This window comes from Camelus dromedarius, chromosome 16 (assembly GCF_036321535.1).
Source record: "Camelus dromedarius isolate mCamDro1 chromosome 16, mCamDro1.pat, whole genome shotgun sequence".
Classification (NCBI taxonomy): domain Eukaryota; kingdom Metazoa; phylum Chordata; class Mammalia; order Artiodactyla; family Camelidae; genus Camelus; species Camelus dromedarius.
The window spans coordinates 10517324-10532486 of record NC_087451.1 but is presented as its reverse complement, the minus strand read 5'-3'; the positions used below and the strand labels follow the sequence as shown (position 1 = coordinate 10532486).

Sequence of the window (15163 nt, the reverse complement as noted above, 5' to 3'; positions counted from 1 at the left end):
AAAAACTGCCCCCAAATGATTAGCATTTTTTTTTCCATAAATAAGAGAAAGTTCTATCCTTACTGGTCCTAAATCTGAATAACTATGTCTAATTTTTTTTTTAAACCTTAATTACGTTATACCTATCAATATGTACTAGAAGAAAGAGGAGAAAAAAAGTCACTACACTAGTACCAGGACAGCACGCTTACAAGATAGCCATTTTATACATTATTAACAGACAATGATCAACAAAGAGTCTTCTATGAGGTGATGGGGGATGTGGAGAAAGGAAGGGTGGTACAGTACATCACCAACATGGACAAAATAGTAATCAAATTCCCTAGTCTAGACACTGAATTTCTGGGAATTTTTTTCTTTGTTTTCTTTTTTTAAACAAAACTTCTATTTTGTTATTTTATTACTTGAACAAGTTTTGATATTTTAAAAGCGCCCAGCATTTTACTTAATCTGGTTGTTTGGAAATAAAAAAGAAAGAAAGAAAAATAAACAAACAAAAAAAAACCTCACCAAATAACCTAACATTTTACTGGAAAAACAAAGAACATGACTTAAAAAAAAAATGTTGCTGTTTAATTAGAATTGAAAAAGGCTTTTTTTCTTTCTTTCTGACTTAGCATTTTGGAGTCTTTTGCTTGAAGATGCTTTTGCCTTACCATGTCTGTGAATGTCTACATTAGTCTACTTTGTTAGTAAAATTTATAAAAATAGGAGTGCAGCAGCTCTTTATAATAAATGTCGCATTCAGTGTCTCATACTGGCTGTGCCTTAAGTACCAAATTTATAAACGTAACAATTTAAAAAATATTAATAAAACGTCAATATCACATTTTAAAAAAGAAAAATATATATCCACACTACAATAGGTTTTAATGCCATCTATTGAGTTGTACTTCTATAGTTGCTGTTGCCGACCTATTACCAATATTAAAAAAAAGTTAAATTAAAAAATATCCTTCATCATAAGTATCTTTCCCCAACCGAGGACCATATATTATAACAGCCAAATGTTCAACATGTGCAAACAGGAAACTGTCAGTTTTTCCCACCAGTCACAGTGCAGCGATGTTTATACTTTTTATTTTTTAAAATTCTGTTTACATCTACAATAAATTAAAAAAAAAAATTCTTCCATAGCCTCTCTGGTGATACTTGCAGCACTGAGGTATCAAAAAAAAAAATATATAAACCAAAAGGTTGCTTTCCTAATTGGTAAATAGAAAGTGAATGGAGAAAAGGTTTCATTAATGCAGGCTTATCCACTCCTGGCCCACGGGCCCCCGGAGCTGGGGGCAGCTGGGGGACGGGGGGGAGAAGAGAGGCAAAGTGTCCTAGGGACCTTTGGAGGTGCTGAAATGATTGGACAATAGAAAATGATCGAAGATTTAAAAATTAAGACTGAAAAAGGATGTCCCCCCCCACCCTGCCCCACCCAAGCCAAACAGGTGTGCTTTGAAACTTTAAATATGTTAAATATTAAAATTGTAGCTTTGTTTTTAAAAAAGTCTTGGGAAAAGCAGTTTTTCATATTTTAAATAAAAATCTAACTAGACGGTAACATTGGAAGCTGTGTACAGACGGGAGGTTAATATGCTGGTATGACACTAATACAGTTCTTAGGTCTATCACACAGACAAGAGGAGCCGAACAGCGTTCTCACTTTTCCCGGGGTCGGCCTGGCAGCTGGGTGCTCTTCGGTCTCAGTAACTGACTTGGTTCTTGTCCCTCCCCTCCTCCATCCCCAGAGCACCAAACTGCCTGCGACCAACTCCCTCACAAAAATATTTTTGATTCTCTCTCTCTTAATAGTTTCTATGTAGTTAATGGAATTGTATTTACAACAATTTCTTTGTTAGAATTCACAATTTCAAAAAACCTTATAATATCACCTCTTTCAACAGAAAAAAAGCACTTATAGAAAAGGAGGACACTCAAAACATTGTCGTCCTTACCTTATTGCCGAAAATAGATATACTTAGGTTAACAAAGAGACATCACAAAAAAGAACTGCTGGAGAGTCGGTTAATTAGCCTATTACACCTCACTTCGTATACAACGCCAAGGAGAAAGTTTATGCCCACCTCCCGCTCCACACTTCACAACTTCGCTTCTGTGTGTGCTCAAGTTACACCTGAAAATTCATACAGTCTCAGAATTGGTACCAAAATATTGAGAGTAGTATTACCATCTCAGCATCCTTTAACAGTGAGAACAGAACTCAAACAAGCAAAAAAAAAATTGTTTAAAGAAAAAAAATACCTTAATATAACAATTATACTATGGTTAGCTTTTAACTAGATACTGAAGCTATATGACTACTGGACTAAGTCAAAATCACTACCAAATGTGATTCAAAGAGATTTAAAAGGAGAAGGGGGAAGAGAGAGGAGGAAGGGAAACCATCAAGAAAAACCAAGCCAAACCAAACCAAAATCATGGGATATATACACATTTAAAAGCTGTCGTCTTATATTACAGCAGATTCGTGAGATGATGAGATGTAGTCAACCCTCGATCCGAAGTGAGCCATCTCTGGTTGGGATGGGGAGTGAGGCTGGTGGGGGAACAGGTCTGATGACATCACCTAAACAAAGGGCCACTCAGAAACTTCGCCCAGTCTTGCCTGGACATCCAGGTATGCTCTGCAGGACACAGAAGGTTGGGGATGCCCAGAAGAGAACATAAAGCGGGGGTGGGAGAAGAAAGAAGACATGTCAGGTAGGCATACCATTGACTCCAGCTTTGTAACTAGCGCTTTTGAAATCTGACTACATTGAGCTACCAAGGACGTTTGAAAATGGCCAGGCTAACTGCTTACTGGGGTCACAGCCTGAGCGGTGACACCTGAGCCATGCCTGATGCTGGGGAGAGGGGCAGCTCTGCCACTCATGCTGCTGGCCTGCTACTTTGCTGATCTGATACAGAGTCCTTGAGGTCCTGGCGGGAAGTGGGGCCCGCAGACGTGGTCACGGTGGGCTTTCAGCAGGACTGGTGGACTGCACAATGACCAGTGACGCTTTTTCTGGTTAAGTTTTTGTTTTCAAAGCTAGGTGTCTTAAAAAAAAAAAAAGAGTCTGCCTTTATGAGATACCCATCAATGGCTGTAATTAACTGAAAATGAAAATTTCTACTAAAAAGTACCATATTACATACCAAAGACTCAAGGTAGGGATACCTATAAAAACATACACAACAAATACCCGGGTTTGGTTCTAGGAAATGAAAACAGGCCTGGGATTCATAGACTTGCTAACTGAGTCTCCCGGAATTGACTGTCAGCCTAGGCCCCTCCTTCGGGGATGGCACTAAATGTCTGAAGGTCACGTTGGTTGGGGACAAAGTATGTGATTTGCTGTGGCCAGGTGACTCAACTGGCCTACTCAATCATTTCGGAGGGGGTGGGTGGTCATTCTATTCTCTTGGCTATTGCATCCTTCTGAGTCCTGAAGTTGGACGAGGGGGGATGGGCTGGGGGCAGCTTTGCCCCTCCCCCCATCCCCATGGAAACGCTTCAGAGGCCTCAGAGGGCTTGGGCGGAAGTCTGGCATCACCCAGTTTCTGGGGTCTGGCCTTCTGGGATCTGCTATGCCTGACACTCTTTAATCCCCTCACCATCTGACTCCACCAAGGGCTGGAGTCACCTCGGATCCCCAAGGTTCCTGGATGTATCAGTCCGCCTTGCTCTCAGAGGAAACTTACTTTCCCTGGGGACCCCCAAACCCCGCTTAATTAGTCATGAGTAGCTCTCCTTCAAACAGTTAGTGGCCTCTGGCTCTGGCCAGCAATGGCTGGGTGAGTGCTGGAAGGGAAGTGGAGGCGAGGGGTGGGGAGAATTCACACACGGGGTTTACTTGGTTAAGAGAGGCAGTTGCGTTAGTTGAAGTGATTCCTTAGCAGCAATATTAGAGAAACCCAAGAGCTGCATGGAGCTCAGCTCCACCTGGTCCCCCAGCTGGGCCCACCTTACAGAGTCCTGGCTGGTTCGGGGGCCTGGAGCAGCCCTCAGCAAGAGGGGCATCCTACTGACTGCAAACTCAAGTGGCAACTCCACCTCCATCCTTGCTGCTCCTCTGTCTCAACTCCCAGAACGGAAGGTACTTGGGCCCCAGCTGGGATTTTATGAGGGGCCCCATTCCTAGGCCTCAGCTGTCACCCTCTCTCTTCCAAAGAAACAGACCCCTGGTTCAAGCCCCTGAATTAACTCACTGACAACAGGTCCCATTAAGGTTTCTCGAGAGAACCCTTCTCCCTTCTGGCAGCTCTTCCTGAGAATGACGGATGCTCATTTTCAGATGAGAACATGGCAAGAGGCTTCCTCTCTGGCTGCCCCAGCCTCCCCGCTCCTCCACTCCACCCCTTCCATATCCCCATCAAAGTGATTTAAAAAATGTTTAATTAACTTGAGCTCAGTTTAAAAGGTTAGGAAACTGGCAGGGATCCAAATCCACGTAACGCAGGTGATGTCGTTAATTTAATTTGCTTTTAGTGCGGTAATCTGGATAATTAGTCAGTAGTTACTGGCAAAAATGTTTTCTTTTCACTCAAAGATGGAGTCTGGCTGTTTGACTGCCTAAACCCCAGTGGCTGAGACCAGCGAGCTCCAGGGAGCCGAAAGGGCCCAGCAACCTGCAAGGCCAGCTCGCTGGACCCTGGGGGGCCCCCCGCCGCGAGGCCTGGCAGAAGCCCAGCAATCCCCTGCCTCGGTCCTCCTGGGACGGGCACAGCACAAGATCTCCTTCCAGTTTCCCACATTCTTGATTGCATTTCAAGACAGAGAAGGATGAGGGGTGGAAAGGATAAAGAAAAGGAATCAAAAGAGTCAAATTAAGAGAAAAAAAAGACAGTGAAAAAAAGTGGGATCATGATGAAAGCTAGAGGAGGGATGAGAGATTAGAAGACTGGATTTGTTCGCCCCCCACCCCCCTGAAAAGGGGTCCAGAAAGATGAGGGAGAGATGCTGACGCGATGAGACCAGGGCCCGAGCGTACTTGCATGCCCAGTGCGCATACATGTACGGACATGCCCGGCGTGCGGAGACACGTGTCAGAGAAGGTAGTAATACCTCAGAGTGAGATGGCAACGAAAGCACCTGCTCAATGGTATCCATTTGTAAAGGCCGTTGCAATCAAAGGTCCCTAAAATTGCACAATTGTTAAGGTCATCAGCACGCTATACATGGGAACAGATTGTCACATTCTGGGAAAGGAAATTATCTCTAGGACTAGACTGTGGTTGCCAGCATGAATATGTAATTCTGAGACACCGTGCCATGAGGGGCCAGGAGGACATCCTCCCCAGCTCTGACTCCTCCAGCCCCCACTCCCCACCCCGACCTCTCTGCTCACCCAGGGGAAAATTGAGAGCCAGATTCACAGGGGTGGGTGGGTGATAGGAAAGGGGTCCTGTTGCTCTGAGTCCCGGAGGGCAAAGATAACAGTGTCTCTGTCCACAGTCCCAGTGGCTCCAGCTGGGAAGAAAGCAAGCCCCGTGCAGACCACACACGATGTGAGGTGCTTATTTCAGAAACCATCACAGCACTCAGGTCACAGACCTAGGTTTTCACAAATAAATAGGGTCTGTGTTTCTGGGCGCTGACAATGGAAATGAGCTGTGTTCTGTGTGGTGATAGACAGTCTCTCAAATTGATGCAGCTCTAAGCTGAATACTACTACTCTGGATTTGGTACCGCAGCTGATCCTAGGGGATTTGACTCATCAAACTACTGACTTCAGTGATATTGGCTTGGGAGTGGAATTGAACAAGGACCCGGACCGCACAGGCCAGGGATGGCAAAAGTGTGTGTGTGAGTGTGTGTGCATGTATGATATATGTGTGTGTTTAAGGGGGGACTTCCAACGTGGCAGGGGCAGGGACTGGCCGTCCTGGTGCCCAGACAGTCTGCACTTGCTCTGTTCTCCCCAGTGCAGCCCAGGAGGCAGGGCTCTCCTGATAAGGGAGTGACCTGGGACAGCAGACACTCCCATCTTAGCTCAAAAATCCAACTGTCTCCAAGAGGGTGAGGTTGGCCGATTTTCTGTTTCCCAAATGGAAGGGACAGCGAGTGAGTGGGCTCAGGCACATTCATGCTCACACACACCGCGAGGGGGAAGAACAATACAATCTGAAAACAGCATGCAAATCTGTTAAGCAAATTTCCATCGCCTGGATTAGTCAGATTATAGAACCACAGAGCATTACAAATATCAAATGCATCTGGCTTTCGGGAGCGGGCGCAGCTAAGAACACAAGTGGGAACTTACTTGGAACCTGGAAACTGTAAGAAACATTAGTGGACGAAACCTCCTGGGACAGGGCTTGAGCCCCACACTACATCCCAGGCCATAGCGCTGCCACTGGACCTTAGGCAGGGGGTCTACCAACTAACGCTGCTACCCTATGGGGGTGGGTCCGTAGCTCTGAGGTCCCTGCCCACGTGGGTCTCTGGAAGGAGGGGGTCAAGTAGGTGGGGGTGATACTGAAGATCTACTATGTGCCAGCAGCTGACACATCCTGTTTCTACTAATTCTCACCGTCCTTCGAAGGAGGCACACTTATTTTCGTTTTGCAGCCAGGGAAGCCATGGGTTGTACACGTGGCTCAAGGTCACCTGGGCTGAATGTGATGGAGCAGCGATCTGAACCTGCCCTGCCCACACTCCTCCCACTCATCACATAACCGCACACCGTGCCTGGCCCACGGGCGCTCAGGGAGCATCTAAAAGAAGCTTCAGCCCTAGGTGGCCGACATGATGCAGACCCACTGGCCTCTCCTCGCCTCCCAACTCTGGGCTGTCCGGGCACACCCGCCCCGTGGGCCAGAGGAGATAGGCAGGAAGGGGCAGGCAGGAGGGCAGGGGCAGGAAGGTACTTACAGCTATGCCGTGGCCGAAGCCCGAGCCCGGCTGTGGGCTGGCCGCGCTTATGTAATTCCCCACTCCGGAGTCCTGGCTGGCAGGGCCGTAGAGATCGGCGACAGGTCCTGGGCTGTTGGCCCCCGGGAAGCCTCCGGGCCGCGCCGGGTTGGAGCCTGCCGGGGAAGCGGGCGCGCCAAAATTCGGTTGAGCACTGTAGCTATTCAGGACTGGTGTGCAGAGAATAGAGCTGGGTATGAGGCCAGAAGCCAGGCATGCACCGGTCATTACAAGCCAAACACTCGAGAAAAACAGCTGAGGCCCAACTTCTAACACTCAACCAAGGCCATGCGAAAACATCAGCAGGGACTCAAGAATACTCAGCCCAGGCTACTACTAAGAAGCTCGGAGCTCCAAAAATATAGAGAAGGAAAAAACAGTCATTCAACACACTACGGCAACCAACCGGAGGTGCTCACTGCCCACCAAATTATCACAATAGAAACAGAGATATATATGGAAGAGAGAGAGAAAGAGAGAGTTGTTTTTTTTTTTCTTTTCACATCTGAATTGATGCTCATGCAGTCTTGTCTAGATCTGGGCACGTTGAGACAGCATTCACATCCCATGCAAACTACAAAGGAGCTAGTTTTAGACTACACATTGTGTTAATATTGATATTAAAACGTGACAGGAAACAAAGCAATTTGTGTCCAGGAAAAAAAAAATCTTTGGGGAGGGGATTTTTGATTTTTTTGTTTGTTTGTTTCACTTTTTCTTTTTTGTTTTTGGATCCATTAAATGACAAATTTGTTTTGTTTTAAAGACAAAAGAGATCTCCATTCTCCAGCTCCGCCCCCCAACCCAAACCGCTACTCCCCTCCCCACTGGCTACTCCCTCCCTTCCACCCTCCCACTTACATCCCTGAATGAAAGTCGTCAATACTGAACGTGGTCGGAGGATGGGATATGTCATGGAAAATCTGGGCATCTTAACATAACCGCAATGATGGTGGCAGAGGGTTCCCTTTTGGGGTGGAGAGCAGGGGATGGAGGGAGGGATGGGGTGGGGATGGCGAATCTGGAGGCTTTGGGGCCAAAGCTGGGTGGATGCCAATGATTCTACAGGACACCACACACTCACCTCCTGCAGTAGAAGGAAAGGGGGGATTTAAACTTTTTTTTTCCTTTTGTTTAAAAAAAAAGACAAAGAAGTATGAATTCAGAGCATACTGACTGAACCAATTTATCATGAAAGCACATCTGACCAAAATGCCTGCTTTCTGTTAGTTATCTTCAGATATAAACTCCAGACCAAGACAAAGAGCTAGGAACGGACCTTGGCTACAAGGAGATGGGACTTCACAGCCACAGATCTGGAGAGTGGTGGTGGGGAGGGGGCAGGGGGAGGGAGACACAGCCTTGGGCTCCCTCCCTGAGCCTCCCCCAAATTCCACCATTCGCTCCCCAGTGAGGGCCACAGCCTGTCAACCAGGTTAACTGTGTCTCATCTTCATTTCCCCTTAGTAGCTTAAACTTTTTCTTTCCCAAAATGGAAAAAAATATTTTTTTTAATTACAAAAGTAAGTTCTCATTGATTAAAAAGAATTTTTTAATCATTTCTTTTGAGTGGGAGGAGGTAATTAGGTTTATTTATTTAATGGAGGTATGGGGAATTGAGCCTAGGACCTCGTGCATGCTAAGCGCACGCTCTACCACTGAGCTATACCTCTGCTCCTCCAACCCTAGTTCTCATTGACTTTTAAAGCTCAAGTTGTGTCCGGGGCTGGCCACCTCTGGGCTACAGCTAACCCATCTAGACAAACCAGACAATCTGGGTCCACACACTTAAACGGCTCCCGGGGCTGCCCCTCATCTCAGTCGGCTCCCTTCTGCCCACCCCTCCCCCGACTCCGCATTTCCCTCTGCCCTGTGACCACTGCCCTCAGTGGCAGGAGGGAAGAACACCTGCAACTCGGCTCTGGGTCACGGCCGTGCCCCGGGGGTCTGTACTTAGCGCTCCTCACTTCTGGGGAGGCTTGAAGAGCCAGATGTGGATTGACTTTTATGCACTTGTCACCCGGACGGGAGAAACTGACGAGGCACCCGAGCCAGGCTGGTCGGAGACGGAGGCGGGCACACGTAGATGCAAAGAAGACCAAACTGAGCTGGGCCTGGCTCCCGACTCAGCAGAGAAAGGTAAACTGCAGCCTAGGGCCCCTTGGAAGCTCTGCTGAGGCAGAAGGCCCTGAAGTCAGGCCCCCTGGAAGCTCTGCTGAGAAAGGAAGAAACTGGCCGATGGAAAGAACAGGTTAAAGAGAAAAAAAAAAAATCACAGAGGCTTACAGCAAGTGAATGGCTAGCTGGTTTGGGAAGGCACTGGCAGACAAAGGGGACGGGATTTTGAATATGGAAGATTAAACTGGCAGATAACATTTGGCCCTTCTCACTCGTGGAGGCAAGAATCAAGCTGAGATAATCAAAAGGCGGTATTATCTTGGTCTCACACACTTTCCTCCAGACTAGGGAAAATGGAGAGAGCTCAGACAGTGGGCTCCTGGTTCACCCAGGCAGCTGACTGACCCCCTCCTATACCAAGTAACCACCAAAGTAACTTGTCTGTTCTGTTTCAGGGTCAAGAGTCGGGGTGCGGGTGGGGAGCCACAGTGGGAGACAGGAAGACTTTTTGGCCTCTTTCTCCTCTGGCCAGATGAGGATCCAGGAAGATGGTGGGCAGGCCTGCCCATCTAGAAGCCAGGAAGAAGGTGGGGTTTGGTCTTGTCTCCTTCCAGCAGTGGGAGAGCCACCCAGAGACTAACCTAGCCGGCAGAGGCAGCCTAGGAGACAGGAGGCAGCATGCCCTCAGAAGGATGCCGTCCAGAAACACGCCCCTCCAGTAGACTTAGAAGATGGGAGGGCTGGTGTTATTTGCTCCATCCCTGGCTACCTCTCCCGGTCCTGTGCGCCCAGGAGGCCTGCAGCTTGACAGAGGGCTTGAAAGGGGTTTCACAGTAAGCAGTTCTTCTCAGACCTACATCTCGCCCCTCCTGGCTCAGTCCTCTTGCATCAAATGACACAGGAATCACTGTGGACAAGGCACTATATTAAAATACAGCTCTAAAACCCTAAGTTCCGTATTATTATAGACTCCCCTCCTAAAGCCTGAGCCCCAGCTAAGAGTCACCGTGCAGACAATGCCCAGCCACAGCAAAAGAAGCACCGAGTTCTGGAACCTGTACCTTCAAGGGCTGAGGGCATGGGGGAGCTGCGCTTTGGGGCTCCTTGGTCAACAACTCCCTCTTACTGTTCAGATAGAGGTGTGTGTGTGTGTGTGTGTGTGTGTGTGTGTGTGTGTGTGTGTGTGTGTAGGGAGAGAGGAGTCTCAGTACGTGTTGCTAAGTAAACAGTGCTGAGATTTACAAAATTATGACTCTTGTCCCAGAAGAGGACAGCATTTTGCAAATACCCTGGCATGTTTGCAGCAGAAGCCATGAGCACTAAGTGGCCTGGGGCAAGCCTTGCGCCAGGCTGCAGTTTTGGGGGCTCGCCATGTGAAGGACGGTCACACAGCAGCAGTTTAATCCCGGGCAGGCTCCTCTTCACCCCTCACCCCATCCCCCAGCATCCTCTGGGCTTTCTGGGTCCAGGCAGCAGGTGCACTCAGGGAGGCAGCTACGAGGAGAGAAAGGGGGCACTGGACTTGGAGTCAGAAGACCTGAGGGCGACCCCGGCCCTGACTCATGGCTTTGGGCCTGAGGGCCGGCCCCTCACCCACCGGAGTCCTCATCTGTGACATGTGGGTGCTGCTGCCTGCCCTACTCAGCCTGATTCTCTGTGGGCTGTGGTGAGAATGCAAAAGAGGAAGCGCTCTGTAAGTTGTCAAGTTTAAAACAAATACACCTATTTTTGAGATTGTCGTGTGTGCAGAGTCCAACAAGGCAGGTACCGTAGGCAGATTTAAGAAAACCTGACTTGGGGAGCACACTGCACTGGCCATACACATCAGGAAGTGATTCACAAAAGGATCTGCTTCACCCACTTGGTGCATTTAATCATCTTGGACCTGATGAAAGGACCCTTGGGGAATGGGAGCCAGGAAAGCAAGGACACTAAATCTCACTGAGGTCAGCAGGAGGAAATGCATTCGAACTAAAGCTGGAGGCATTTTGTGTTGGATAAAAGGAGGAACTTTCTGCCCATGGAGGGAATACAACACCTTGATGGCTGACCCAGGAAAGCCATCCCAGAGACCTTAACAAAGGCCTGTCCGTAGGCTTAGACCCTCACCTGCAGGGGCTGGACCCAAAGCTGGTGGACCCCTGGGGATTTTACAGCAAGCCCAGGAGATGCCTGCCTTCTGGCGGGCACAAGCTTGCATGTGGCTCAGCCCAACTGTGGTCAGAGGGCTGGACTGACAGTGGAATTTGTTACTAGTGGGATGAATTAGTCGTGAGAGAGGGCGATGAGCATTAGAGACTCACTGTAGGTCTAGGAAAGGTATGGAAGTCTAAATATTTCTGGATGATCCCAGAGGGGTGCTGCTAGACCTAGGGCAGAAAGCTAGAGCCTGGACTATGATGGGGGCACCCCTGGGAGGGTCTCTCTGGCTCTAAGGCCTGAAAATCGGATTATTACCAATCAGAGAAAGGAACTGTTTACAAAGTTCTTTCCCGATGAGCTCAGCACACATTATCTGGGGCCAGTGGGGGCCCTGCCAAGTCCCAGCCTTCAACCTGGGTCCTGGTTTGGTGGGTCTCACATTTCACCAAAGGGCAGGGCCAGCCCTCAAGACAATTCCAGTCATCTGCTTTGTGAATTATCTGTGGCTGCCTGGTTTAATCTCAGGCAGGAGGCCCCATGGCCCCTAGGGCATTTCTGGGACAGAGAGTATGCTGCTCAGGGTGAGGCAAACACAGTGGGGGGCCCATCCTCCCCAAGTCCAACTCTGAAGGGAACGTGCTACCCAGGAGGACGCACTACACCTGTGTCAGGGCCAAGGGAGGGGAGTCTGGGCTGCCGTGTGTCGTGGCCACGTTCCCAGCCCCCAGCTCCTGCAGAATGGAGGACTGCGAGCATAAGCCTGTGTGCTATTCTTTGAGGGCAGGGCTGTGTTAACTCATCACAGTAGCTTTTAGGGATTTTGGTTTGTTTTAGAGAATTTAAAGAAACTGAAAAAGGAATGAGCAGGGGGCTCTGTTGATAGGCTGATGCCAGAGAAACACTCTAACACTCCCCTCTGCCTTGATTAAAACCCCACAGCAGCAGAGACCGCCTCACATATTAGCATTGAATCCTTCAAGGCAGGGAGTGTGTGCAAGGCAGGGGCTCTCAGGGTTCTCCTGGGACCCGGTGTTCTCCAGGGTGAGAGCAACCTGCTCGACTCCCCCCCAACACGGGGTGCTCAGTGGATGTTGGGTCCATAATGCCAGGTGGCTGTCCAAAGTGGAGGCCTGCCTGGGTCCCTCTGAATAGCCAGCTTCTCCTTGCTCAGGGGCTGAGGACTCGCAGCCAAGGCCTTCCAGGGAATAGAGTTGTGGACCCCAATCTGCAGTCTTACCACACCCTCTGGAAGTCGTGCCCACTGTAAATTAATGCAGATGGGAAAGGTCAGCCTGAAAAGATCCACCTGCTCTGACAATGGAAGGAGAAACACTCAGCTGTGAACTATTACAGCACATCTCCAGCAGTCTGCCCGGCCACTATGTCCCAGGGATCCTGGCTCAAACCTTCCTCCTAGAGCCTAGCCTGAAGCGGGGAGAGACGGATGGAGAGGACCGGCAATTAGAGCTAAGCTGGGAAAACTGTATGACACAATAAATTAAAATCAAATCAGTTCAGGGACCCAGATGCAGAGACAATCAATGTCATACACAACAATTTTTTTTAAAAAAGTTCTGCTGAAATTCAAGCTATTTCAGAAGGCAGGGAGAAGATACACTTTAAAACTCGGAGAGGATTAAGAGAGGAACGTGACGTTACTTCTTCCCCTGTCTCCATAGACAAACAAATGTATTATTACTGTGAGGGACAAACCCAACCTGGTGTCAACAACATCCGGAGATGCCTGGCTTGCTGAACACACTGCACAGGACACACGGAGAGTGTCAGCTCATTCACTAGGCTGACAGGGAGTCACAAACACTCCAAATGTCGGTTTCAGTGGTGCCGGAAACTGTGATTTCCACCTGTTCTCTGAACACCCAACCTGCTTATGCCCACTGGGGTCGGTGCAGGTGTCTGCTGGTTAGTGGTGGCCTATCTCAAGTAGGGAACTGATGGACAGCGGAACCGAAGGCTTGGACTAATTATGTTGTTGAATGGTCTCAGCTTCCAGTCAAATCACATCCCCTGAAGAGATAACTTCACTGCTGGCTGGCTCCAAACCCCCCACCCCCTGGGCTACCGATGAACCTGGAGATTGACATCACCACTCAGATCAGTGCGAGGAGGCAGCCCCCAAGCACCCCGAACGGACCCATCTGAGGAAGGCTTTGCGGCCGGTACTTTATACCTTACGTTGCTGGACACTCTCAAGAAACGGCTCATTCTCTTTCCATCTTGAGGCTTTTTTTATGATCAGCCCTGACTTGGGTGTGGATGTGTCTCTTCCTCACAAAGGACCAGGCTGGGTTGGTTGGGAAGGCAGAAAAGGGGAGGGGGTGGGGCCAGTGGCTGCCGGCCATCTGCTCACGGGGTAAATTCTGGGAATGGTGTAGCCTTGAGTGGGCCTGGGCCTGGGGGCTAAAGAAACCAGGCTTTTGTCAGGAGGGGAAAGAAGAAGCCACCATCAAGTTCTCCTTTCTCCCAGAAGACAGGGCTCCTGAGGGACTGCCCTTGTTTGCTGTTCTAAGGAAGGACGGGGAAAGGGGCCCCAGGGAAGGACAGGCCGTGACCTGAGTCCCCGGTGCCTGCGGGCGCCTGCTGTCCCAGTGTGAACTGTCCGCCAGGCTGCAACAGCCTCCCCCAGGAAGGGACCCCAGCGGCTGCCCGAGCTCAGGGCGCAAGTCAGAAGGCGAGGTGGAGACCCTGCTCCCTCTGGGATGTGAACGAGCGTTTCAACAGCACCTCAGCCCTGAGCCTCTGACGTGTTTGGGAAAATGAGGGGAAGTCAACCAGGACATGAATGTTTACAGTCTGGCTGAAGCAGGCAGTGTTTTAACACTCACATCCTGCTGCCTTTTCCCTAAATTCACTGGTTTCAGACTCCAGGCTAGAACTTGAAAGGAGCAGCAGATGGGGAGACCCACCAGAAACCCCCGGCACCCAGGCAGGAAATGCTGCTCTGAGCCGACCAGCAGCTGCATGCGGCCCTGGGAAGGTGGGCTGCTGCCCCCAACACTACTCGGCTGGGCAAGGGCGGGAGGGGCTGTCACGGGCGATGCCAGAGCTCCCCATCCCAGCCCTCCCTGACCTGAACATCAAAGGAAATGGAGATGGGGGCATGGTGCCCAGGAACGACTCCCTCTCTCTCTGGAACAGCTCCGCTGCTCTAAGTGTCTCCTAGTTTAATCCAGAGAACGTGCCTTGCTATATTTTGATCTGGTAACTCACTTCGTCTAGGGCACACCCATCTCTTTATCTTTTCAAAAAAGAAACCAGTTTGGCTTTTGCTCGCGTGTCCCCAGGCGCCCTCCGTGCTGCTGCGCTCAGTTATTCCCACCTTGCCTGCCCCGGGCCAGAGGGCTCAGGGCCTTGCTGGTGTCTTGTAAGTGACTCCTCGCACTGCAGCCCCAGCATCCGTTTCCTGCACTACGTACTATTGTTAAAAGAAAACACTATGAAGTCCAAGGCCAGAACGACACCCTTGTAATATTATTCTTGGCCACCATGAAAAGCTCAGTGTGGCTTCTCAGGATGCTGGGCTGGAAAGAGAACTAAGATTCACTGAGCACCTTCTGTGTGCCAGGCACATCTGTGGGTGCTCAACACCACCTTGTTTGCACTCCTAACAACTTGTAAGATGCGCTTCATTACCCTGGGGTTACAGACAAGGAAACCAAGGGTTGGAACAGTTGAGGGGCCGTGTCCAGCGTCTAAGATCGACTGCACCCGGCTCTCACTCGGACTTCAGGGCAACTCCCGGCTGCTGTTTAAACAGAATCACGCTGTCCATGTGTCCTTCCTTGCCCTATAGTTTGACACGGTTTCTTCTGTTTATTTGGATCTTTCTTTGTTTCAGAGAGGGTGCAAAAAATCAAGGACAAGAAATCAAACCTCCAGTGTTGGAGTGCCAGCCTCCGGAGACATGGGCTCTGTTGCCCTTTCCAAACTGGCAGCTCCCTGGTAGTGGAGGTGTCTCCTCCATCAGACTGC

The 15163-nt window shown here is 49.5% G+C and overlaps 1 protein-coding gene across 10 annotated transcripts in view; it reads right to left on the bottom strand.

Moving 5' to 3' along the window:
• The window catches only part of MSI2 (musashi RNA binding protein 2), a 379910-nt gene that overhangs the window by 2538 nt on the left and 362209 nt on the right, over positions 1 to 15163 (bottom strand). For 4 of the 10 annotated variants that reach the window (XR_010384428.1, XM_064494957.1, XM_064494959.1 and 1 more), the window contains 3 exons: positions 6872 to 7026; positions 5063 to 5135; positions 1 to 2642 (listed from right to left, as the gene is read on the bottom strand). The exon at positions 1 to 2642 is cut by the window's left edge and continues 2538 nt beyond it. Coding sequence is in view for 9 of the 10 variants with exons in the window: in XM_064494957.1 (XP_064351027.1) it covers positions 5094 to 5135; positions 6872 to 7026 (197 nt within the window). In the remaining variant the exon portion in view is untranslated. Of the gene's footprint in view, positions 2643 to 5062; positions 5136 to 6871; positions 7081 to 15163 lie in introns of all 10 variants that reach the window. The other 6 variants (XM_064494953.1, XM_064494955.1, XM_064494956.1 and 3 more) reach the window with 3 other exon arrangements.